The sequence below is a fragment of the Saccostrea cucullata genome, unplaced genomic scaffold (assembly GCF_032062105.1).
Source record: "Saccostrea cucullata isolate Sc308-1 unplaced genomic scaffold, CSIRO_AGI_Scuc_v1 ctg816, whole genome shotgun sequence".
In the NCBI taxonomy this organism is placed as follows: Eukaryota; Metazoa; Mollusca; class Bivalvia; order Ostreida; family Ostreidae; genus Saccostrea; species Saccostrea cuccullata.
Window position 1 is genome coordinate 261356 of NW_026927602.1, and position 26062 is coordinate 287417.

General features: G+C 30.7%; 1 protein-coding gene across 1 annotated transcript; it reads right to left on the bottom strand.

Annotated features, from left to right (window-relative positions):
• Positions 1-450: 450 nt before the first annotated feature.
• LOC134274937 (calponin homology domain-containing protein DDB_G0272472-like) lies at positions 451-24452 on the bottom strand. The gene is given in 23 exon segments (XM_062757181.1): positions 451-824; positions 1104-1297; positions 1781-1883; positions 2201-2313; positions 2506-2574; positions 2866-3186; positions 4435-4530; positions 5819-5857; positions 6041-6250; positions 6586-6689; positions 8048-8189; positions 8530-8643; positions 8919-9019; positions 9173-9204; positions 9526-9553; positions 10928-10972; positions 11781-13376; positions 14522-14616; positions 17532-17738; positions 20653-20750; positions 21122-21193; positions 23350-23751; positions 24096-24452. Coding segments are annotated over 23 exon segments (4332 nt in total). The 5' UTR covers positions 24174-24452; the 3' UTR covers positions 451-751.
• Between the last annotated feature and the right edge of the window lie 1610 nt (positions 24453-26062).

Below are 26062 nucleotides of genomic sequence, written 5' to 3' on the forward strand. Positions count from 1 at the left end.
AATAAGATACATTACCTCATGCAGAAGTTACTTCTTTTAAATTTTAAAGAAATACATATTGCAAAATTGAAACTGTTGATGATAAGTGAAAAAATTTCAACAAAAAAAAAATTCTTACACACAAAGAAAATAGTAAATTGCATATAAATCATAAAGATTGTAAAATAAATCTGTCTAAAAATTTCTATAAATAATGAACAAGAATATCACAGACAAAAAATAGAGAACTACATGTACCTAAAACAACTTATTAATTACGAAAAAAAAAACCTCAAGAGAATAGTTTTATTGAGCTTTTTTCATGCAATTTTGTGAAAAATATCTACATGTATTTCATAAAAATTAATAACAAAAAACTTCATATTTTGACGTCAAGAATTATATGTTCATCAATAAGTTATTTTATAAAAATTTATACATAAATAATCATATTTCCCTTTTGTACAATGTCTTATATAGATTGTATTCAAAAAAAATAAATATATAAATTATTCCAAGCATCAAAATTATGCAATTGCAAAATATGACCTTACATAAAATATGTGCATGCATGACCCTGTTTTCATTTTCATCAAATACAGCTGAATTATAAATTAGTAAATATAGAATTTATTTACAATTTCATTGATTGCTTAAATTCTGAGACATGAACATAATTCAATTTTAAAACATAAAGAAAAATTGTAATCAATGTTTGAAGATGCACTGATTATTTGTCATTTATTCCAATTTAAGATACAAAAAATAACAATCATTTTGCAGTTTTAGGTCTATTAGATTTTGGTCTGAATCCTTTCTTCTTTGTTTCATCTCCACCAATAGGTCTATCAAGAATAACATTATTTTTTGTTAATAATATAATTGTGTACAATTTTTTAATAATTTTTTTAATTAACATATCCACATTTTTTTAATAAACTTCATCTATCATAAAATCTGTAGAAAAAAGTGTTTTAAAATAAAACTAACAACGAACAGTTTGAAATATCATTGAATTTTTTTTTCTAAGATTACATACATTCAAAATCCTAAATTTTGAAACTTGAACATCTGAAGGCATTTACACTGAGCTAAATTTTCAACTTTCTAGACCATCTACTTACACCATGTAGGATTCTAATGGCCAGCGTACAAAGTAGGAGAAGACCCAAGCCTTGGTGATGCCCTGGGACTGCTTCAGTTTGTCCATGTTGGCCTTGTTTTCCAAATTCTCGTCTCTTCTGGCTAAGGCTTTGGTTCTCCTCTCTTCCAGGTCTTGCTGCATTTTTATCTTTGCTGCTTCCTCCATTTCTTTTAACTAAAAATTTCAAGGCAAATTAGTCCATTGTAATATATATTTTATGGAATTATTTAGTTTTTTGTAAATACATATCGTGAAATCACAAATTTTCGTGGGGGTTAATTTTTGTTGTTTTCGAGGTATAAAGAGACCCATGAATTAATGTCCACCATGAAAAGTAAAATGTTACATACATAACTACTCAGCAATTCTACATCCATGAACCAAGAGCTTTTACTCAAACCATAAAAAATATGTGATTTAACAGTACTACGTTGTCTACATAACTTCTCAAATTGCTCCCATAATAAATTTTTTGTATATTTGTAATAAAGGGAAAAAAAACATTGCTGTGTTACACTAAGTCAGGTATTCTATCTTTATTGGAAAAAATAAAATTATAACTATGAATTGTAAACCTGATACTTATTCTTTTCACTTTTCATGCTACATAAAGAAAGGTAATTTAATTTTCTAAAAAGCCAGAATAATTCTTCATACCTCCAATAATCTTCTTCTTTGTTCCTCTAACACCCTTTGTTCCTCTTCTTCCTGTTTACGTTTAATCTCCTCATACTTCATCTGTTCTGCCAACAGCTCTTGTCTTAAATACACAACAAAAATATAAGATAAATTCTATATATTCCAAAGCTGAATTTAAAAAAAAATGATACAGTCATGTTTTAATACATCAGGTAATGGCATAAAAATACGCTGAGAAGTTGTTTCATTACTTGTCAATTCATTACGTGAATCTTACTTAACACAGATTCCCGGGACCCCATGTGCAACAGTGATAAATACTTTTTTGTCATTCTTTTTGCCACGTTTCATTGTAGAAAATGAGATAATTTATGTTCAGAATAAAGATAAAAGAAAATATATAATGTCAAAACATCTGTTATAATGAAATTGGCCGACCTTTTCAGTTCCTCTTCCTCTGCCATTTTTTGTCGCTCCATTTCCAGTAATATTCTTTGCCTACTGATTTCTTGTTCTTGTACATACAACCGCTGCATTTCCTCTTCTTCCATCTACAAGTAAAAAACAAAACATGATAAAACTAAAGCATTATGATGCTTTAATAGATAGCAACTTAACTTGACCTAGAGACTGAATTATTTATGAACATATTATTACAGTAAAAACTTATAGTATAGATTTGCATTCTTAATAATGCAAAGAAAGCAGCTGTCGCAATGTGATACATGTAAATGTATACGTACCTGTACTTCAATTTCCCTTAATCTTCGTTCTTGTTCTTCTGCAGCTTTCACTCTTTCATTTTCCTCTTCCTATTTAAATAAACCATAAGTCTTTTACTATATATTTCTGATGACTATTTCATTCCATGAAATTGTCATTCAATTAAATTCACAAAAATGGTATGTTGCAAAGTTTCATTCCATATTTCTGTTTCCCTTTGCTGTTGTTACTATATAGAATCAGCATTGTTGATAATTCAGAGAACAATCACTTCTATCCTCAAATCTATCATTCTTTTCTTTCTATAACATTCCATATTCTAAATCCTTCCTTCTTATTTTTCTAAAGTATATAATTATTTTTTAGTTAAAAAATCGAACCTCTGCTTGTTCAATGGCCAGCCTCTCTTCCTCTTCCCTTCTCATCTCTTCCTCCAGTTTCTTCTGCTTCCTCATCTCCATGTCGTGGATCCTATCCAGTTCCTCCATCACCTTTCTGCTGGCTTCCTCTCTCTTCTTCTTTTCCTGTTCGAATTTTTCCCGCGCCTGTTCCCGCCTTTTTTCTTGATCTGCCTTTCTCCTCTGATCCCTTTCATCCCGTTGTCGTTTTCTGGATTCTTCCAGATATTTATGGACTTCGTCTACTGCTTCCTGCATTTCTAGCTCTTCCCTCATTAAACGATCCATTTCTAACTTGAGTTCCTGTGTATAAATTATAACTTTTAAAAATACTACTACTCAAATGTTGGTTTAATTTTTATTTTCTGTTAAAGTTACTGTAGATAACTGTCGATCGAGTTCAATTTTGAAAAATTTGAAACGGATGCTGTTGGACATTAAAATAAGAAATAAAATAAAAACAGAAAACCCCCACTCTAACTATTTCTTTTTGTGAAACCAAAAATAATCATATTTCTTGATACACACAGTATTCATATGATTTCAGAATAAATGTTAACTTGCCTTTACCATGCATTGAATTTTTATTCACAGGTTCAGTAAATAAACACAAATCCTGCAATTATAAAAGAAACCTCCTCCAAATTATCTACAATAATAACATCCACCAAAAGTTCTACCAGTAGTGTATACTTGCTTCATCTGACGAAGAGTCTTTGTCATCAAGTAATGAAATTTTTGTCTGAATCAAGATTGATGACAGACCTTTTTCCTGTTAATAATCAAGCAAACTATTGACTAAAATATCAACTTCTTTATTCTGCAGTCTTCATGCACGTATCTTTAAGAAATTACGTCTGATTAGATTAGATTCCTATTTCAAGTGATTAATTTTGTCGTAATATTTCCTATTGCATATGAACAATTTCCTATATAAGAAGTGAGTCTTGAAAGTTACCTAAAGATACTTTTCTCGATATATATTCAATCAAACTGTGGAATCAATTTTCCAAGACTTGGATTAATCGATTCAGCTTTCCTCTTATGCAAAATACTAGAAAAAGTTTTACGGAAGCAAGTCTATGTTATCCCGGATCCATCATATTGTCCTACATATTACATCTGTGCAACAGGCATATGAGATTTCTACATTCTGCAAGACAACACAGATTCCCGGGACCCCATGTGCAACAGTGATAAATACCTTTTTGTCATTCTTTTTGCCACGTTTCTTTGTAGAAAATTAGATAATTTATGTGTGCGATTATGATTTATTGTATAGTGCTAATATTAGTGTTCAATAATTTCCCCATGCTTGTTCTTTGTATCGAATCAGCATTTATAGAACTTTTTTTTTTTAATGTTATATGTTTGCTTTAACGTTATCAAACATCAAATTTATTTTAAAGCAGAATATTTTTATTCATACTTTCATATTCATTTTTTTACAGACAGATTTGATGTGTCATTCGTTTAATATCAGAAGGTAATCATGTTATTTCGTTTTAATTAACAAATAAGATCGTTGTCCTTTACTCTGAATTTACATACCAATTCTTTATCTCGAGTTCTCTGTTCGTGTTCTTCTACAAGTTCCTGTCTTTCATCTATTTGCTCCTGTAACTTACGTTTTTCTTCTAATTTTCTCTACAAGATGAAAATGTTGACAAAACAGTCAGTTATTCATGTTATTAGCGGCAAAACTGGATATCCTAAAATCACCAGAACGAAATTGCTGTGTATTTTTAAAAAGTTCCTTCAAAAACAACGATCTTAAAAGAAACTCGGATGTATTTTATTTTATATCAAACTATAAAAAAGGCATCAGATAAAAATTATTTGTTCTCATTTTTTTTCGAATATTTAACTAATGAGAAATAAATGCATGGAAAAGCTGTAAAATAAGTGATTATACCTATTATTACTGGTTAACCAAGCACACGGTGCAAAATTTTATTACATTTTTATCACATTCAATAGCCAACCAAAAACTAATTATGTTAATTGCACGTAAAAGAATATTATTAGAACAAATCTGAAAATAAGTTAAAATAAATACTATGCTTAATCAAATTAAAACATTCATATTTTCTTCTAAGAAGTTTCATTCGGTAATGAATCATAAAACTTTAAAATAAAGCTGCTATGAATATTGCATATATTCTAGACAATTGGGAAGAAAATCGATTAAATTCCTTGTGTATCAATTAAATAGATGATAAATGAATTTAATGAACTAAGATGACTAGCAAAATCTATGACATTAGAAGTTTTCTTTTTCAATATTGATTGAAGTCATATGTGCTTCTTAGAATGTTGAAATCAACTGAATTCTATAAGTACTTGTTAGGTTCAAACTTTTGTTTTAAACAAAATGAACAAAAGTTAATGACTAGCTCTTACATGTAGTTTTCCACAACTTATTTTTATAAGCCACATTCAGATAAATATTAACACATGACATCATGGTAATTATCTAGGCTAAAATTAAATGCAAAAACTTCTAGCTTTCATTACCCTTTATTATAAAAAGTTCCATCTGAAAATTTGTTCAAATTTAAAATGTTTGCATCTGTACTTTTTTAACAACATTTTTGTAACAGCCAAAAGAAAAGATTGCATCATTCTTCATACATTTGGACTTAATGAATTACAAGTTAAAATAATTTTAATGGCTCTTTAAGCTTTTTTTAATAACTAAATTGAATACATGTATTTTAAAAGATTTAAAGTTTATAACTTGATTATGATGTGAATTAGAAAAATATCAATGAATAATATTCATGGAAATAAGGCACTTGTCAAAATTATATGCTAAAAAAGTGCAAAGAACAAGTTCAGCAAAAATCAATTGAAAGTAAAAATTAATTTGATTCGGAAGTGTGTTGGTTATAGGATTTCAAAAAAACATGTGTTAATACAGGCTTTCAGCTACCTTCTCTTCTGCTCTCTTTTGCTCTTTTTTGAGTACTTTCTTCAGTTCACGAAAAGGAAAGAAGAATTCGATAATTTAATATAATATACCTTCTCAGTTAAACTCTTTGAAGTAAGCTTGAACAATCTTTTTAAATCATACATGCACATTTTGCAATAATTTATACAGAATAGTTATTACAACCTTAAATTAAAAAAAATCAAAATGAAGTAGGGAACAAACCTGTTTTTCTAAATCTTTTTCATTTTTAGCTTGTCCCTTAGCTGCTTGGTCTCTTGGAGTAGATTTGCTACCTTTGCCCCCCTTTTTCTTGCCTTTCCCTTCTTTTAATTTCACAGCCTTTTCTCTTTGTTCTTTCTTTGCTTCCTCTGATTCGCCTGGTCCCGATTTCTCCATTTCCTCTATCCTTGCTTGTGCAACTGTAAGCTTTTCCTACAATAAGAGTGAAAAGGTATTTTATATTATTTCTCATATGAGAAAAATGTACGCAATCCATGCCAAATTTGTATGTTAAGGAACGGTCAATGATATAATATTTATTTAAATTTACTAACAAAAGAAAGTGCAATGATTCAATTTTCTTTAAAATCGAAATAACTTGCTTTCATTACAAAAATCTGAAGTTCTTTAAAACTTAATTGCTCATTTCGGGTATTTTTCATCGTCTAATAAGAGTTTATTTATTTTAAAATTATGTTAATCCAGGAAGTTTAAAAATCTGAGTAGTTTAGCGAAAAAACATATTTTATTGTAATGTGAAAACATACCTCCACTTCCATCTTTGCTTCCAGTAATTCCTCCTCTGTGAGACCAACTTCTAATAACTCTGCATCTATGGTAGTTTTAAAGGTACCGTCCACGACATTCGCCACTAAAACAATGCCAAAGAAACAGCTCTGAGCATTCCATGTTATATCTTGATAATGCAGGTGCGAGAATCAATAGCTACCGGATGAAATGCACACTGATCACTGACAATGCAACAGCAAATTGCTTCCTAATTATTTATAAAAATTTCCCATTCATTACATTCGTTTCATACAACTACCTTCATGATCATTGTTAAAAACGTGTGTGATTAGACCCAGGAGCTAATAAAAGATTAATTTTCGTTTTATGTCTCTATAATTAAGTCATCTCAATTTCTCCTCTTTTTGACTTTTACTTTATTTTTTATAACTCTCAAGAAAAGAAAAGGTGTTGATTTAATTTGCAGCTACTAAAACAGTGAATGTATAATAGATTTTTTTGTTCAGAGTTAGTCTTCCACATTTATCCGACACTCCAAGCGAATACCCAGTGAATTTCTTTTTCTAACTCTAAAAAAATCATCTCAGTTCTATTTTATATACACTTCATAGAGAAAACTGCGCGCTGAAATGGTGACATTTTTTTATTGATACCTTATACATTACCATGTGTAATAGCAAAAGAAGTGGAAAGTTGCTGATGTTTATTCATTTATAGACATACAAATATTTGCTAAAAAGAAATCTTGAGGTTGTGCCATGCACACTATTTCTACAATGTACTTTGCAATTGTACTCCGTCATTTGCATGCATAAAAGATTTGATAATTAAGATATGAATTTCTCATATAGTATGGGTATGGGGAGTTAAAGTATAATAGATATAAATATTTGAACTAAAGGATTCTAAAATGACATTGTTTGAAGATTTCCGTAGATGAAAATTTAAGGTTATCAACTTGTTAATAGGATATACATATAAACACATATATAAAGATGGGGTTTGGTGATATAAACATGTCTCTAAGCATTAAAAGATATCCGTTTTATATTTCGATAATTTCATGATGTCTCAACATTTTTATTAATTTATTTCCTTTTCCATATCCCACCAACAGACACATTCTTACCCTTTGTAAATGATTTCACAGTCCTGTAATTATTTTCTAAACAAAATGATAGACAAACTGTTAGTAAATGTATATCTTATTTTGTAAGTAAAGTAAGTTTGTGAGAAACAAAAATATGTCAAAAAGGTGCAAGTAAAGATTTTTAATAAAATGGATTTCCTTTCTAAATTTGAAGTCCTTCAATTAATTTAAGGTTAAAATGATTTTCTTTATAATGCACAGCTTCAAGCGTAATTGATATGTTCTCATGTAATTTGAAATGATAAAATTTCTTTTTCCTGAGATTGACATGTGCGATTTTTCTATAAATGATTTCTCTGTATATTAGAAACACCAGTCCCGATATTTACTTTGTTTCATTTGTTCCTCCAGCGCTGTCTTGGACTGCTCTGTGTCTCTGTCAAAGGCTTCCTTCATGTGTTCTGGGATGACCAGTTCCTCTTTCTCGGGTGGAATCTCAACTTTCTCATGTTCCCATACTTTAGGAGCAGCCTTTAACATCAAAATGCAAAGCTGTTATTAATCTATTATGTATACTTGTCAAATATAAAGCCATGTAAAATATAAACTGTATAATAAATAATTAATTCATTCTCTGTCTAATGCTATTTTATTTCTACAAATATGACAATTTGGCAAAAAAAAAGAAAGAAAACTTATTCCCATAATAGTAAATTATGTCTTGTTTCTTCAAAAATACATTTGTATTTAATTTGATAATATTTGAAAGGTGGTAGAATTAAAATCGTCCATAAAATTAGTCAAACTTCTAACAACAACTTTCTTAGAAATATTTTCATTCAACCCTTATCTACTTCAGTATATGAATTACCTTTTCTGCACTCTGAGAATCTGGCTGCACTGAGGACACAGATATGGCCTTCGTCACATCCTTCTTTGTCTTTGTTGGAGTCTGCTTCTTGGTCTTTTTCTCTTTCATCTTTGGCTAAGATTAAACAAATATAGATATGTTTGCCCTATAGGATAAAACAAGTATGCCTAACTAATGTTTAATTTGATGTTTTTTTTTCTGTGATTTTAGGGGTTTTGTATTGCTCTTTACATTTTTTTTCAAAATAGTCTTATGCTCTTTATGTAATTTTATGAAAACGAAAAAGAAATTATGACCCAATTATGTACCTGTGCACTGAGTGCAGTATCACTCTCAAAAGACTTATTAAAATTTCAGACTTGATGTCATTTTGACAAAATTACTAGTACCGTTTTCTGGGGCTTCGGTTTCAAATAGTCAGGAATAACAGGCATTTGGTCAATAAGTCTTGTAGGGGCTGCCGGTTCTGCCTCTTTCTCTTTTGTGCCACCTAAACAATGGTAAAAATGTACTGAAATACCTAAATAATGCTATTGTTTCAACTTCTTTTATAAATAAAATGTGTTTATTATTGCATGAGTATGATTTCCATTGTATATCATATATATTTATCTTTTAAAAACAATAATAGATAATCACTTACCGATTTCTTCCGATTCTTTCTTGACATCATTGCTATAATGAAAAAAGTATCTTCTTAAATGCTTTTGAGAGAACTTTCAAATTGAATAATCTAAATAATGAACTGAGAAGATTAATATATAATTGAAATTTAAACTCAGAAAAAGAAATTTAGCTTAATAACAAATAATAAAACAATGGCTAAAAAGAATGGAACATAAAATTTAATAAAATAAAAATATTGTTGCACATGTAATAAAAAAGAAATTAAAGTTTGATTAATAGTTTTCAATTAGTATATCCTTCAAATAAAAAAAGTTTTGAATAATATAATGGCAATTTTTGATAGTGGTCAATTTGCTTGAATAAACTTACGATTCCAGTGGCTTCCTCTTGCGTTTATCTTTAACAAAAAGCATATAAAATGTAAAAGCATCCATTCCCATTTTGGCAAATATATTTGTGTTTCAACCACTCCAAAACAGAATTTAATATTAATCTATATACACAAAGATTAATGTTGTCTTTTTGATTTCAAATTAATAAAATGAACAGGAACCATCCAATTATTTCTTCAGTAAAATCTAGTATTCCATAAGCACTAAGGTGGAGCACTTTCAGTTATTTCCTTTAAAATCAGAAACACGTACAAGTGTCATCACAAGTAAATTTCATCCATCAGAAATCTCCAGTTATATATTTAACAGGTTCAAAATTTACAAACGAATTCAAATGTAAATAAAAAGTAAATTTGAGAACACGAAGACTAAACATGATGGAATCCATAACAAAATGAGTGTAGATACCACTTTACTGTTCCCATGCATGCTTTCGGATTTCATCCTAAACCAAATGCATCAGAGAATGCCCAAAAAGATTAAGTAAACATTTTTAGCGGATTAAATCCACTGAATTAGCTATATCTGTGTTAACCATTAAGTGAAATTATAGCTCTTAAAGTCGAAACACAAACATAGCACAATCAATCCACTTTCCATATCCAGACATATATTAAAGAATAAAATAAACATATCAAATAATATTTAGAGTCATTTAAGGGTAAATTCTTTTGTATGCAGGCATGGTCAATTGCTGAGGTTTTTTTACCCCTTGCCATTACCTTTCCATTCAATTTCAAGTGCATAAAAAATTCCCTGCTTCGAAATCAAATTAAAACAGCGAAGTTCAAATAGAAATGACATGCATGGGAGAAATATAATACTCAAGAACGCATTGTCTGCTAACTTTTAATCATATTTAAGTGTTCTGCTAACTATCTGTTAATTAAAATTTCAAGTTTTAATACAAATTTGTTGATGGTAAACAACAAAGTAAAATCAAGCCTTTTGCTTGCTTCCATTGTTCCTTTTAAAAGTAGAAAATCATAATTACACCTTTAAAAGCATGCATTTTACGTTTTAATAGAAGAAAATCCAAAGCAATGGCACATAAGCATGCAATCACCAAATTGTTTGATAAAATGAAGAAATTTGAGTATTGCATGGAACAAATAAACAAAGAACTATTTTCTGCACAGATAATCTTCATTTAATTATTCTGCATGAATTCATTCATTATTCTGGAAAACGGTGGCCTAATACATGTACTTTTTAATGAACAAGATAAATTTAGGATTAATTTCATATTATAATAGAATTTCCTAGTTTGGTTTTTCGCAGAGACTACATGTACTACTTCAATAATATTTTAAAAAGTATAAAGTGAGGTAAATAAATATATACATACATATTCTTTAAAAAAATAAAACTATTCTTACCATCATCAGATTCAGCTGATATTTCAGGTGATACCTCCTCCTCCTCTTCTGTTTTTTAATAAAATATATATTTATAAAGCTTTAAAAATTTGCCGAACCTTGCATTATTTTGAATATGAAAATAAAATCTTTCTCGACTTAACCTTTGAAAAATATGGAGTATATTTTTTTTAAGTTGAAATAATAATTAATAATGTGCAGTAATCATGATTCACCAAAAAATACAACAATCACCAAAAATGTATAAACATGACCCCAAAATTAATAGTAAAACCCATTAAGACAAAATAATTTTAATTAACTAAGCCAATTTGCAAGAGTATTTCAATTTGCAATTATGTGTATGCCAATAGCCATATACAACAACAACATTATTTATAATATAGATAAATTATCATGCCATTATATGAAGGGAAGACAGCCAATGTTGTGCTTTACAACATATTGGAAGGACATATCATGCTGAAAATAACATGCAAGAGTTTTCTTTCTTTGAATATATACATTGTATCAATTAAAAGTATTACACATTATATAACGTTACAATTCTGAGTGATCTTTATAATGTGACATGCACGGTGGGTTTTCTTTTTTGTTTAAATAGGTGAACACTGTTGAGTTTATGTATAATATATACTATACCCTATTACTTAGAATGAAATATATCCCTGTGAGAAAGAAGTTCGAATTCAATCTTATTATTGAAAACATTTAATAATCTATATTACTAAATCCAAATTTCATAAACCACTTAATTTATTTCAATTTTTTGGGCATTTTATAATTTTTTGAATTTTCATAAGAACAGAGATTTATTTTTCTTTAGGTGCTTTGGAAAAAAAGGCAAACCAACCTTTCGTAGGTTCTTCCTCTGATTTCATATCTGTCTTGCCAGTCTCTTGTGAAGGTGCTCCCTTTTCCATAGCTTGCGCCGGTTGTGCAACAAGTGCATCCATTTCCCTATGAATTGGACTAGTGGTTGGTGCAATTGGAAGAGCATCATCAGACTTTGTGGACGTTTTGTCCACCATGTCCTTTGATTGTTTGTTTTCAGAAAGAGGTTGGGGTAATTTGTCTGCGGGTTGACTAGTTGTTGCGGGTGGCTCTTCTTGAGCCTTGTCAGAGAGGAGATTGCTTGGAGTCTGCGATTGCTTTTTTGTGATTGTAACAGAGGGGGGAGTATTTTTCCCTAGAATTTCAGGTGAGGGGCATGGTTTTGCAAGCTCAACAGTGGAAGATGCATTATGATCAGGTGTTTGAGCAGGGGAGGGGGAATTCTTACTGCCTTGTGAAATTGAGGACTTTCTCTTCGAAGGGATTGGAGATTTTTGAAGATGAGGAGATGGGGACTTTAAAGATGCCCTAGACCCTGGTTTTGCTAAAGAAGCCCTTCTTTGAGGGGACACTGATCCCTGTTTAGGAGATACTGAAGTAGGTTTTATGGGAGATGGTGTACGTGCAGCAGATTTTTCTTGTAAAGTTTCTGGTTTTGGTGAAATTTTTATTGCATCTGTGCTTTCTTCTATCTCATCACCTTCACCATTATCTTCATCACCTATAACTCCATATCGTGCCAAGTCCACTTCAGTGCTAGCTGCCTCTTCACCCTTTTCTTCCCAATCAAGCTCACCATCATCCACTTCATCATTACCCTGTGGAATGTGCACACCCTCACCACTATAACCCAAATCAACACTCTCTTCCTCTGGAATTACTCCTGCAATAGTTTTTATATCTACTTTATTGACCACTGGGGGTTCTATCAGCTCTTCACTGATAGTTGTGCAGGTCTCAGTATCAAATTTGTCAGTTTCGCTAATAGGATCAGGTTGGGAGCTTACTGCACTACTCATATCAGCAAGACTATTGGTAGACACACCATCACCAATTATAATACTTGGGATTCCATCACCACCACCCTTAACAGAATCTACATCAAAATCATATTGTGCAGAGTAATCTTTTGTGTTAGTTTCATGATCTTCCACCACCACCTGTATTTGGTTAGAACTACTTTCAGGTACACTAGCCACATTAGAGCTACCTTGCCCAGGAACATCTAACACCTCTACATCTGACTCAGATTCATGTTCATCAATCACATCCACACTCCCATCACCTGCAGGTTTTGACCCATCACCTTGACTTCCCACATCAAAGAGTGAACTTTCACCTGATGCCAGATCAAATGTGTACATGTGCGGCCCAAGGTCTGTGGAATCTGTGTAGGCTATTGAGGATCCTTCCATACCTGATAAAGGATCATAATAGAGAGGAAGACCTCCCTCATCCTCCTCCACAATACTTCCTCCTGAAATGGAGGATTTGATTCGACGTTTTCCTCTCGCAGGAGAAAATATATCAGAAGACCTTGATCCACTAGAAGGCGCTGAGGAATGGCGAATGGTGACTGTTGGTAGAGAGGCTCTAATTTCCTTGACTGTATCATCTATTTTCAAAGACACAAAATAGCAAAAGCATTGGAACAACCACCAAAAGCAGGTCTTTCTAGAGACTATTGCTTATAGAAGCTTATGGAAAAGAATTAAAATTTATTACTATAAGCTTACTACTATCATGCTCATCATTTGACTACATTTGTTTTCACAAGTACTGTGATTCACACATCAATTGACTTATTTTTATATTTCTATTGTTTTTCCTTAATAAGAACATTGCCTTACGAACATTGGTCTATATAAAGCTTAAGCTTGCTCTTGAGGAACTGTTAGCTTGCTGACTCCTTCTACAGTATACTTTAATTGTACACTAAAAAATACTAATTTTTTTGAAGATTATGATTTTTATATTTAATAAAAGCAGAACAAAATCTACTAAATAATTTTTTTTAAGTTCAGTTGTATTTTTACAAGACAAGCTACAAATATCCTTGATGATGTAACAGAGAGAATGTACTCTGTGTGATGTATTTTTTGATAATTTCTAACTTATTGTATGAGATTAATATGTGTATAGTTTTATTTATTTTTTTTTAATACTATTGACCTTGTGTAAAATTATGTAACAAAGACATTCAAGAACAACATCAATCTAATCATTCACTTAAATACATGTATATGCTATAACAGATAAAAATGTTTCAAATTGCTATTTTTCAAATTAAAGTATTCATTAAAATGTCTCAAATTTGAGCATGCCTAGTGGATATCTAATTGCCTCGAATCTTTAACTTGACAAGCCTTAAATGTCTTTTAGTCCATTTACACTGTACCTCAGTGGTCAATGAACTTAAACTAAAGAATATTTTCATGAAGAAACAAACAGCATTAAAAATAAATAAAACCAATTCTTTAAAAAAAAATACAAACACTGATGCATGCCAATAAGCAATTACATACACACTAAATATAATAAGAGGTCAATATCTCTGCTTTCTTGACATTTCTCCATGCACTTTACAAGCATCAGAACATAATATTTGCCCCATTGAAATATTAATCCCTTTTAATTACTGCAAGGATTAAATGTTATTTCAGTAGATACATTGTATTTATATCTTTACATTATGAACACCTTTGAATTGACTTTACATTTCATAAGCACTTATTTTTAGCCTTCTTTTCACTGGTTTACCTGTGGCAGGGCGACCCATGTAGGTATTGTAAGACTTGAGAGAGGCTCTCAGCTTACTTGCTGACAAAATGGAACGAGGTGTTGTACTTCCAGAACTGTAAATTAAAATAAAGATAAACATTTGTAAACATATAGCTTAACAGCATTCTCAATATTCTATCAAAATGGTAAAGGTAATTCAATGAAACATGTTTCATGTATTGGTGCCCACATTGTTTCATATTAAATAAAATGTTCAATGGCAATTTTTTGGTCTTTTTATTTTGGAAGGGGGATGGTAAGGTTGGGTGTAAATGTTAGTCTTATACTTTAACTCAAGACCCAATATGGGGTTGCCCCTCCCCTTTTCCTTCTATGAAAAGAAATATGCATAAGATTAATAAGTTAATTATTTCAGTAATAAAAATTAGGTATAGCTAAATTAAGCTAAAAATCACCTAAAATATTTCAGGGGCTTTGCCCCCCCCCCCCCCCAACTGTCACCCCAGATGCAACTGTTTAATTGTGATCCCCTGCCCTGAATAATCCTAAATCTTTTATGTATGAATCCTCTAGGTAGATGTATTAAATGTGAAGGTCTTTGTTTAGATATCATGACATAACAATAAAGATTAATTACAAAGTCGGTCAAAATCATATTTCCACAGCAAAGGATTTCATCTCTTGTACTGCAATATCAAATTCTTTATAAAAAGAAAAGTATCCAAGGTTGTGTTATTCCTTTATTAGTAAATCTTAAAGATTTATCTTCATAAAAGTAATAATAAAATCCAGAAGGATTTTTATCATAAAAAGTTTTAAATATCTTCATGTTATATTAATTTAAAATATTTATTCCCAAATCCTTGACAAAAATTAATGATATGTCAACAACTTGACAACTGTCTGAATTGAACTGCTTTTTTCAGTTCTTATAACAGCAGATCTATTTGATTAAGTTTACTGAGTGCATTTAAGATTGAATTTCTTTCAAACTTGTTAACTGAAAAAATTCAGGTAGTGTGTATTTATCTGAGCAAAGTTGGTATAATGAAAATGTTTCTTTTTATATTCTAGATAACAAAAAAGATTCTTCATACATGAATAAAATCCTTTAAAAATGTTTCACTCTTAACACTGAATGTCAATATACATAACACTGCTACTTATAATTGCATGCATAGCAATTGGAGGTTTGGAAAATTTAGTTTTTCATTATCTTTATGCTTCTTCTACAAGTCTTTATCATATTTATAAAAAATATGTACATTTTTTATCATAAACAATACTGTAAACCTACTTTTATTCACGTACAAAACTTCTTATATAAAAGATTTGGTTTACAGTATAGCTGGGATAATTATTATTTACATGATATATATACACAAAATTTGATCAAAATGAAATCGGGTCCCTCTTTGCTTTTCATATGATATAACATATTTTCACTACCTATCATATTTAAACTGGTATCAATTTTTAAGACTGCCATTTAAGATAAATTCAATTTCAAAATGATATCAGACAGAATAAAAAAAAAATTAAAGCTGTCTAGCTGCAAGAACTATGACCCAGCCTTTAAAACTGTTCAGACATAAGCTATTTATCGTCTTTATATTGTACCCTGTCAGGTAACAATGAATTCACATTGCAACAAAATATTACAGGTGTGAAAACCCGACTTTAATAATATCTATATATATAGACAAGGTACTTAGCAACAAAGAGCCTGTCATCTGTCTGTGTGTGTCAGAGAGGATTTAAAGTCTGTGGAAACTTTCATTTTTTGTTAAATCACTTATCCATTGCCATTTAAACTGCAGGTTCATTTTGAAAATGACATCCAGGCTAAACATGGAACATACTGTGACTATTTTGAGTTTTTCTCATCTTATCTTGCATTAAACAAAAGTATAACATTTTATATAGCAGATAGAAAGGTGTACAAGGCTTTACCTGGAAATAGCATTAATGCAAATTTTAATTGTTATAAACAAAGATTTATTATTTTGTGTCTCTTACAGAACATTTGTACATGTACAAAAATATAAAAAGTTCTTTCACGAAAAGACAAAATGTACATGTACAATTCTTAAAAGTTGACAAAAAAATCAAATTTCAAGAAATGTACGTTTACAAAAGACAAAATTATTGGCCGTGTTAACTTTTCATATTTTTGTACATGTACAAATTTCATGTACAAAAGACAAAATTATAGGTCATGTAATTTTTTCATCGGCCACTTTTTATTAAACTATAAGACATTAAAAAACTATACATGTAATTTCCTAACTAAAACAATGACAAGGTTAATTTTATATTTTTGCTGCAAGTGTACACAGGGGATAAATGGGGCGTTTATATGTTGTTTTTTAATTTCTGTGTGTTTTTAATTTCATAACCTTAAAACCAATCTGTCTCCAGAAAAAAATTGAATTTAGCTAAAAATTAATTGCATTTCATTTTTAATAGCTTCTTTATTAGTGAGCATTTTCAAATTGCTAAAATTACATCTCGCTAAAGATAATTTACCAATTTTTACGAGATGCTAAATTTGCTAAACATAAAAATTTATATAGAGTTTCTACAATGAGATTTAAAACAGCATGTCAACATCTACAAAAACTCTTATCTGGGGCAGTTTACGCTTTATAAACCGCGAAGCGTAAACTGTTCCAACCTAGTTTATACCGTATAGAATGGGTAGCTATTAAATTCATTGCTTATAATTCAATTTTCATTCATTTGATGTAAGAAAAAAAAATGAGCCATTTGACTTCAATTTGTACAAAATTTGTGTAACAGACACATACACTTTACGTAGCAACCATTTTATACGATATGAAGTAAATTTTTTATCCAATCAAATACCATGAATTAAATTATTATCATTTAAATTACAATTATACTTTCAAATTGGAAATTTTTTTTTACGGAAAATCAGATATATTAGTAGAGAAGTCAATACAAATGGATTTCTTCAATCATGAGCCAGTACCCAGTATTAATATGACAACCAAATGAGCCCTACCCTAGTGAAGTTTGAGTTCTGTTAGATTGCTGAGAGGAGGGTCTGGTAAACTGGTCCCCAAAACTACTGCGATTTTCAAAGCTTCCCGATTCCGAGTTGTACACAATGGGCCAGCGGTTGTCTTGCAGTCCCTGAAGTATTGCACGCAATTCCATTGCTTCTCTGCTCCGAGGTATATTAGTATCCCCACTCATGCTTGCTCTGTAGCTAAAAAAATGATAACCAAATATTTGTTAAATCAAATTATTTAAAACAATATACAAAGTTATATAATTTATGTTTTGTAATAATTTTTAAAGATTTTTTTTAATCAAACAGCCTTGAAGGAGAAAAGTTTTTAGATACATAACCAACATTAAAAAATACTATATTTCCTTAATTCAAAATTTCAGATGATGGAAATGAGAATTTAACACCCCCCTTCCCCCCATCCCCCAAATATGCATTATTAACAGCATAGGCCAAGCTTAAAAAATTCTTTGTTTGCAGTTGCCGACCTATAATTTTTTGACTGGGTAGGTAGGTAGGCTTTCTTTTTTTTTTCTTTTTTTTTTTTGAGAAAAAATTGTTTTCAAGATAACAAATAATAGAGCTTCTCATAGGCCCACTAAGCATGAATAAGTTCCACTCTTGTTATAAACCACTGATTAATAGAAACATCAAATATTGAAATTGAAACAGTTTCAACATCCTGAAAAATTTAAAAAAAAAAAAAATTACAAAATCGTTAAAAAAAGTTGGGGTCGGGTGCATTTTCAGTGGGTTGGTCGGCAACTGCAAACAATCAAATTTTTATTTTAGGCCATATGTATACATTTTAATATTTCGGGTGAATTTGCTGTGTTTTACGTAACCTTTTTTTCTTTAGATTCTCTCACACTGTTTATGCTACATCAGTCTACATATATGTTTCATTTTTATTTTTGTAAGCAGTGAAATTATTATTCTGAAAATATGGGGTCTTATAAGATATTTTTAAGCAATCTTCCTGACGTGAAGCCAAAAGATTAATATGCAACATTGAAATTGCTGAAAAGATTTTTGAATTCCACATAAAGGATGTATTGCTTAGTGATGTGTAATAGTGACTGTGTATCAAGAAGCTCATTTACATAAAATTTATGCTGAATAGTTTTGAAAAATAATCTGGAGAGGTATATACATAAATAATGAAATATACATATACATATACATAGCTGGCAATTAACTGCACACCTGCACGTAATTATTAGAAAACAAAAATTTTGTAAATAAGATGAAAAAAAAAAAAAACATCAACATTATATCATTAGACAAGTTTTCATTTATATTTTGTATTATATTAATAGTTCTAGCAAGAGTGAAGAAAAGTTCTTTTATTAAAAGAATAAATTTCCAATATCATTAAATTGACTATTCTATGGAGAATAAGAGTTACTTCCCTTTGAAAAGCATTTTTCTCTCAAAGTCATCTGATATCAAAATGTGTGTAGGAGTAAGTAGCTATTTCTCTATAGGAGCATTGAAGTTAAGGAGATAACATCTCTTTTCAAGTATTTTCTCTCTATACACGTATATTATCTCTTTACAAACTTTAAAAATATTTTTAATGAAAAAAAAAATGACTTGCAAACTTGTAAAGCATTAAATTTGAGACTGAGATGTTTCAAAACAGAATCCATTAAACTTTCATTTCTTTGTTATTAAAATTTATAATTTACATGGACAACAATCAACAAAATTGAACAAATACAGGTTTTATACTATCAAATGTGAATATTCTCCAGATGGCATGTCATGAAATGTACCTTTAAAATATGAGAGTGCCTTTGCATTATCTTATCTTGAAGGCCTGAGATGTAAGGTCAACAAGTATGTGTGAGATATCTACCCAACTACCTTAAGACCGGAAACACATGAGACTTATCGATCAATATTACTCCATTAAAGCCAATCCGCAAACGCAAAATCAGTCAAAATCGGGGCCTGAGTCAATACGATTTCTTTACACTGTCAGGTAGTTCGTTTGTGCTGAAAAAATGCTTAGTGTATTAAAGATTGCCTTTTTTTTTAATAACCCTTGAGTCTCTCCCTATGGTCTAGTATACTTCTATTTTGTAAAATTAATTTGAAAAGGGAAATCAAATGAAAATTTTTTTATATGAGATCCCAAAGGATTTAAATGGTCTCGGATGTTTGATGAAAAGCTTGGATGTTATTGAGTGTTTGTAATGGATCAAACCCTAAATCATTCTTCAGTGAAGATTTTTCCAATAAACAGGGACGGAAATTCATTCTGTCATGGCTGGGCCAAACTACCTTCAGGTTATCTATAAGCTCGGATTAGCATAAACATTTTACGGTCGGGGAAAAATCCTTTTTGTTGCTTACAAAAATGTTAAAGGTCTTCAAAATGTGATCAATTGTGACCAGAAATAATATTTGAAAAAAACAGAGAGTGTTTAATGGCCATCATTGATATTTAAACCACCCATACATTCAGAGGACATGATTATATGATTATGGCATGGCTTGTATTCAAATAATAATTACACAAATGTGTGGCATTTGATAATATCTTACTTATGCTGACTTTAATGTGTTTTAGGAGAGGGGAAAAAAGTTAATGATCCACATCAAAATTTTAGGCAATGTTTGATAAGTATATGCTATTACCCATAACTTCGTAATTTTGTGCAATTTTAAAAGAAAAGATTAGCATTGAAACCCCTGAGAGATTTTTTAAGGAGAGACATTATGATCTGTGACTTGGTAGTCCTGTATATAATGAAATCTTATAATCATAATATATCAGATAAATATGTGTTTTTGTGTGCGTTATTACTTCTTATTCATTCTGAATCAGCCTTTCTGGATTTTTTTTCAGAAGGACAGTATTTATTCATTCAAAAGCATATGTCTCGATCATTTTTCATTTTATGACAAAAATATTGATTGTCTTGAATTCTTTATTAATTTTTATAATTACAGATGCCCTCAAATGTGAAAATTACCATTATCTCAGAAGTGAGATTTGTTGGACATCTCTGACAGAATAAAGAACCTAATATACCTCTGCAATTGATATCCCCGAGATACAAATTGGAATGGTTGTTTAATATCTCAGTCAGCTTACATGTACCTAGCTCTGAATTTGAGATCCCTGAGATACAAGTTGAGATCACTCCCTGGTTTAAAAAAAATCTTAGCTTATCTAAATCTGAATTTGTTTTGAGATCCCTGGGATAAAGTTGAAATCAATTTCTGATTGAAAATATCTCAGCCTACCTAGATCTGAAATCTGCTTTTCCCTGAGATGCTAGCATTTTCTTTAATATTCCTGCAAAACAAAAAAAGTTGAGATCCCTCAAACCTGAATAAATTTTAAGCAAAAAAAAAAATGTCACAATTTTACAGATTTCTCATAAATAATTCGGTTACTCAGTCTGAGTTTGTCTTGAGATCCCTGAGATATGAATTGAGATCTCTCTCTGGTTGAAAAATATCTCAACTTACCTAGATCTGAATTTGATACCTAATATATATGGTTTAATTTCACTCCCTAACAAATTTGTAAAATCGACAAGAAAGCTCTCTAATGGTTTTCAGACAATTTGCGATAATATTTTCATGAACATCTTGCTTTTCTCATCTGAGATGCTAGCATTTTCTTTATCATACTCCTACGAAGAAAAAATAGGTTTTCTCATATTTTCCTATGATATTTTCAACATTTAAAATAACTGGTTCACAAGCAAAAGAATTGATAAATATTGCAAAAACTCACAATTTTTCAGATCTTTCATAGATAATTAAAAACATGGTTAAAAACAGTCAGATCGAGATTTATATTAATCTATGAAAATCAAATAAGTTAAAACTTCCTGGGAAGATTTCCTCCTTTTTAACATTATCCTTCTAATGATGGTAAAAATTGTCAACATTCTCATTAGACAAGAACATTTCTATAAGGAGAAGGAGCATGAAAATCATAGAGATCCATGATTTTCAAAGTGCATTGGAGGGTATATGACTGTTTTATAGCCGGAATTGGAGTTAAAAACACAGCCAAAATTAGGCAAGGGGTCTGGGGCCGCACTATGTAAAAATTATGTATGCAGTGGAGTCTAAAAAGAGATTAAAATGCAAAGCCCGTGAATATCCTACACCTACAAAGGACAAGTTTTCAAGATTTTGTAGGATAAAAATGGAAGGATTAACAATTAGACATATTTACATTTTCTAGACGAAACTGTGATTTACGCCTATATGGTTTTGACAATTTCCAGGGGGGCCGCGATTAACTGCGACTTTTTTAAAGATCCAATAATGTGTTGTAAATCAGCATTATATGAAAAGTACATGTGATATAGATATTCAATTTTAAAGTAGAAAATCTAAGAAAAATCTGAAGACATTACACTTTTTCTGTCAAGGACTTTTCCCCATTCCCCTCACTAACCCCACCCTAGAGCCACCCCCACCCCCCAAAAAAGACAAGATTAATCCCTGTTTGCAGTATTTACATGACTGTAAAATCATACAGTGGGCAAGTCTTGCTTTAAGTACATCATGTGCATGTAAATTAACAAAAATTAATATACCTGACATTAATGATTGTGTTGATACACACGTGTGATTATACTCATAGACATAACGGTGATCAATATTGCTAGCTGTATTTCTTAAAGCAAAGACAGCTAGATTTTGTAATTATGTTCATAAATTGAAAATCAACAACATAGTATTCTTGAATTAATTCCATGCCAAAGTAAATATTTACTCTTTTATCAGGATCAATATGTAAAATATGCAAGTATCAATTTAAAAAAATATATCCATTTTTCTCTGCATAACAGATAACAATGCTGTGTCAATATTCCTCAGTCCAGCAAATATATAATATTGACTTGTCTGACATTAAAACTGTATCATTTGTCAATAAAAGATTTATTTTTGCAATGTTATTAAAACAATTCTTGATTCATTACTTTGCAGTGCTTTCATTTAGTAACTGTTTGCATTGAATCTTTGCAATGAAAAATATCTTATTTGTCTACACAAATGTACCACACATTTTTTATTTACATTATGGGGTGTTAATGGTTTTTCAAGTATGTTGCTACTATCGTTACTTTAAATATTGACACTGAATGTTCCGTACAAATAGAAAATTAAATTTCACCAACAGAGAAAATTATTAGTTTTCCTTCCTGAGCAAATAAACAGATTTTTGGCTGCTCGGCCGTTATGCACATAAATGATAGATTTACAGCTTAATGTAAAGTTTATTTCTTATTTCTGAAAGTGCATCAAAAAAACTTGCATGTAAAGGCATGTAATGTTGGATACTGCTACAATATGGAATGCAAAAGAATTTGTTGTTTAACAAGCATACATGTACTTCACAAAACTTCTCTAAGTATTGATATTAAACAGTTGCCTATATATATGCCCAATCCCCATTCACTTTGTGAAAAAAAAATTGTATAAATAAAAAAAAAATAGTAAATAAATAATTATAGTATTGTATGTAGTTGAAGATAACACTGAAAAATTTTACTCCTCAAAAAGCACTGAAAACCTATGTTGTGCCTTTGTTGGCAATTATTTTTTAGGGAGGGCAGCGAGCATTCAATGTGCAACTACAGGTACTGTGAAAGTCATCAAACTTATGCATCTTCTCCCCGTTACACTACATGTACATATGGAGAGGATGGAAAACCCATTGGTTATGACACTATTACAGGCAATTAATATTTATACAATATGCTTTAATTTTGGTGAGGCATCCTCGATTAAGAATATCACAAAAAGGGTATAAATTATAGAAGTATACCTCTTCATCTCCATATTGCAAAATAGACATGGCCAGTCTATCCAATGACTTTATCTTCAACGAAGAATCTATTAACTTCTTCTCTCTGTGTATTTTAGCCATTCTTGGATCCACGTATGCCTCATCTGATTCATCATCATCCTTGGGAGCCGTAAATAACATCAGTGCCCCCTTTTTAGTAAGGTATGTTTTGGGTAGGTCAACCTTGTGATCAACCGAAGTTGTTTCCCTTGACAATCGGTTGTGGGTTGTTTCCCTTTGGAGTCTTTCTGACCGGCTGATGGGTGTGGCTGGGGGAGCGATGTTGCTTTTGATTGACAAGGAGGTGGAACATCTTGATAGATGACCAATGGTGACTCCATGTCTGTGATGCTCTGGTTCATTTATGAATGGCAACTTCTCCTAATAATTAACAGTGTTAAAATTTTAAAATCATTTTATTTGAATCGCTTGAATAATAGATATCATAAAAGTATACATTAAAGATGTTTTGATATTGAATTTTTTTTAAAATATTGGGATCGATTCATATTTGAAAATGATGGATATACCTGTGTGAGCTTCTCTTAATTTATAATGAATTTATTCCAGACAATCACTTATTTATATTTGGAAATCTTCAAGATGATTACTTTTTATTTATTTATTCAAATAAGTATTTAAAAAAAACTAACAACTTAATTTATATCTATTTTATACAGTTATAAAAAAATTTAAATACATTAAATCAACATTAAAAATCCTACCTCTGAAGCATGGTCGGAATAAGGATCATAGTGTGCCCCGTCCCAGGAGCCATATCCCCTTGTCAGCGGACTTAGCATAATTATCACTTACAAATCAGTGCACCTGTAAACACATTTCTCAATACACGCGCCTAAAACTGTTCTTTTTAATATTCCTTTGGGGAAAATAATTTACACAATCTCAGTAGGGATGAAATAACCCGCTCTTTAAGTTATCATATTTCCGTGAGATGTGATTGAGCGAAACTTTAAGTCAAGTTAATCGATTATTGATCGTTGAGACCTCTGAAGTGTGTAAAAGTCGCTTCCATTTATTTACCGCTGACAGGGAAACAAATATGGACGATTTCATTATTTGAGGTATGAAATTTATGATAACTGAAATACTTTGACCTGAAAATTCTATAAGAATTTGTATTTTTTGCATCACTTATGCAAAATCTTCAAATTGACGAAACTGAACTTGACTATTATTAGTAATTCGATATTATTTTAGAAATCAATTCTCAAAAATTATAAAGAAAAGTTTTCACACCCCTTTCCTTTATCCTAGATGGGAGCGTCTACTTTCACTTTAGGGACATGCGCAGTCAATCGCACCTGTTCTTCCGGCACTTCCGCTTTTGAAACAACACGACTCGTCAACATGGTATAAAACTTTTTTTGTACTTTGCATTAGATTTTCACTAATTATTCTCATTTTTGCATCGTAAAAATGTAGCTTCTTTAAAATAAACTTTGAGTTACTGAGATTGCCATGTCTATTCAGCTGGAAAATAAGGTAATTAAATAGAAAAACATGAGCCACGTAAGCACTAGAAACTAAAGCGTGAAAATGCAATACATCGGTAAACATTGTAGATCCAAAAGATGTGATCGGCGTTTGTATGAGTGTTGTCCAAAAAGTCGTAACTTGTTAAAAATTTTAGTTTCCTTTATTTAACATAAAATTTCTTATCACATAATCATAGAAAAACGCACTTCCACTATTTCGATTATGAATTTTTTGGTCTATTTTATTATTTTAATAACACCTTTATTATGTTGACGGTGCAACATTAAGGGCGAGTGCAAATACTTATTCAATTTTAATGTAGATTAGACTCATCAAACCGAATCTAATTAAAGTTCGATGTTACATCTGCTTGCATACTCGCTACACAAACATCTCACAACATCTCATAGATTAAAGGGGTCACGTCAGAGGTCAAATGCCGAACAACTCTAGACTTATTAGCTTCAACAATAAAGGATGATTTTGCAGGCGACGATTTGATTTGATGATAGTGATAGAATTTGACCTCTTACGTGACCATCTATGGGATGTTGTTAGATGTCAGTGTAGCAAGCATGCAAGCAGATCTAACTTTAATTAGATTGCATCAAACCACACGACATTTGGCACGTAGAAGACACCCTGTGACGTTGGTTTTTTAATTACATTCGCAAACCAAATCCTGAACAGTGCTGACCATCGTCTTAAGCCTCAGTCCGAAGTCTGCATATTACTCTCTCCTACCCATGGCTGCTTGATCACAAAAAGTGTCATAATCATAAATATTTTTACACCTCATTATTGTGACTTCATATACAGTCAATATGAATAACAGATTTTTAGCCGGGCTTATTGCTCAAAGAGCAATTGCCGGCTTATGTGATCCTGTTCAAGGCAGGATGTTGACCCCATAGTCGCCATTTTAAAGTTACGTGCAAAAATATAGTTCTCACTCTCAACCGCTTTTGAGATAATACAAACGCTAAATAAAGCAACAAAAATTAAATGAAGTTTTATCTATATAAATAAACATTAGTAGTAATGACTTTGAAAACTTCATAAGTCAAAAGAACATAGTTCATTAGCGTAAGGATTTTTGATAATCAGTGTTACCGTAGTTCTCTACACATACGAGGTAAAGCAGGAGAGGGAACCAGACTGGCCTGTTTGTTTACATTCAGCTGCGGTACCA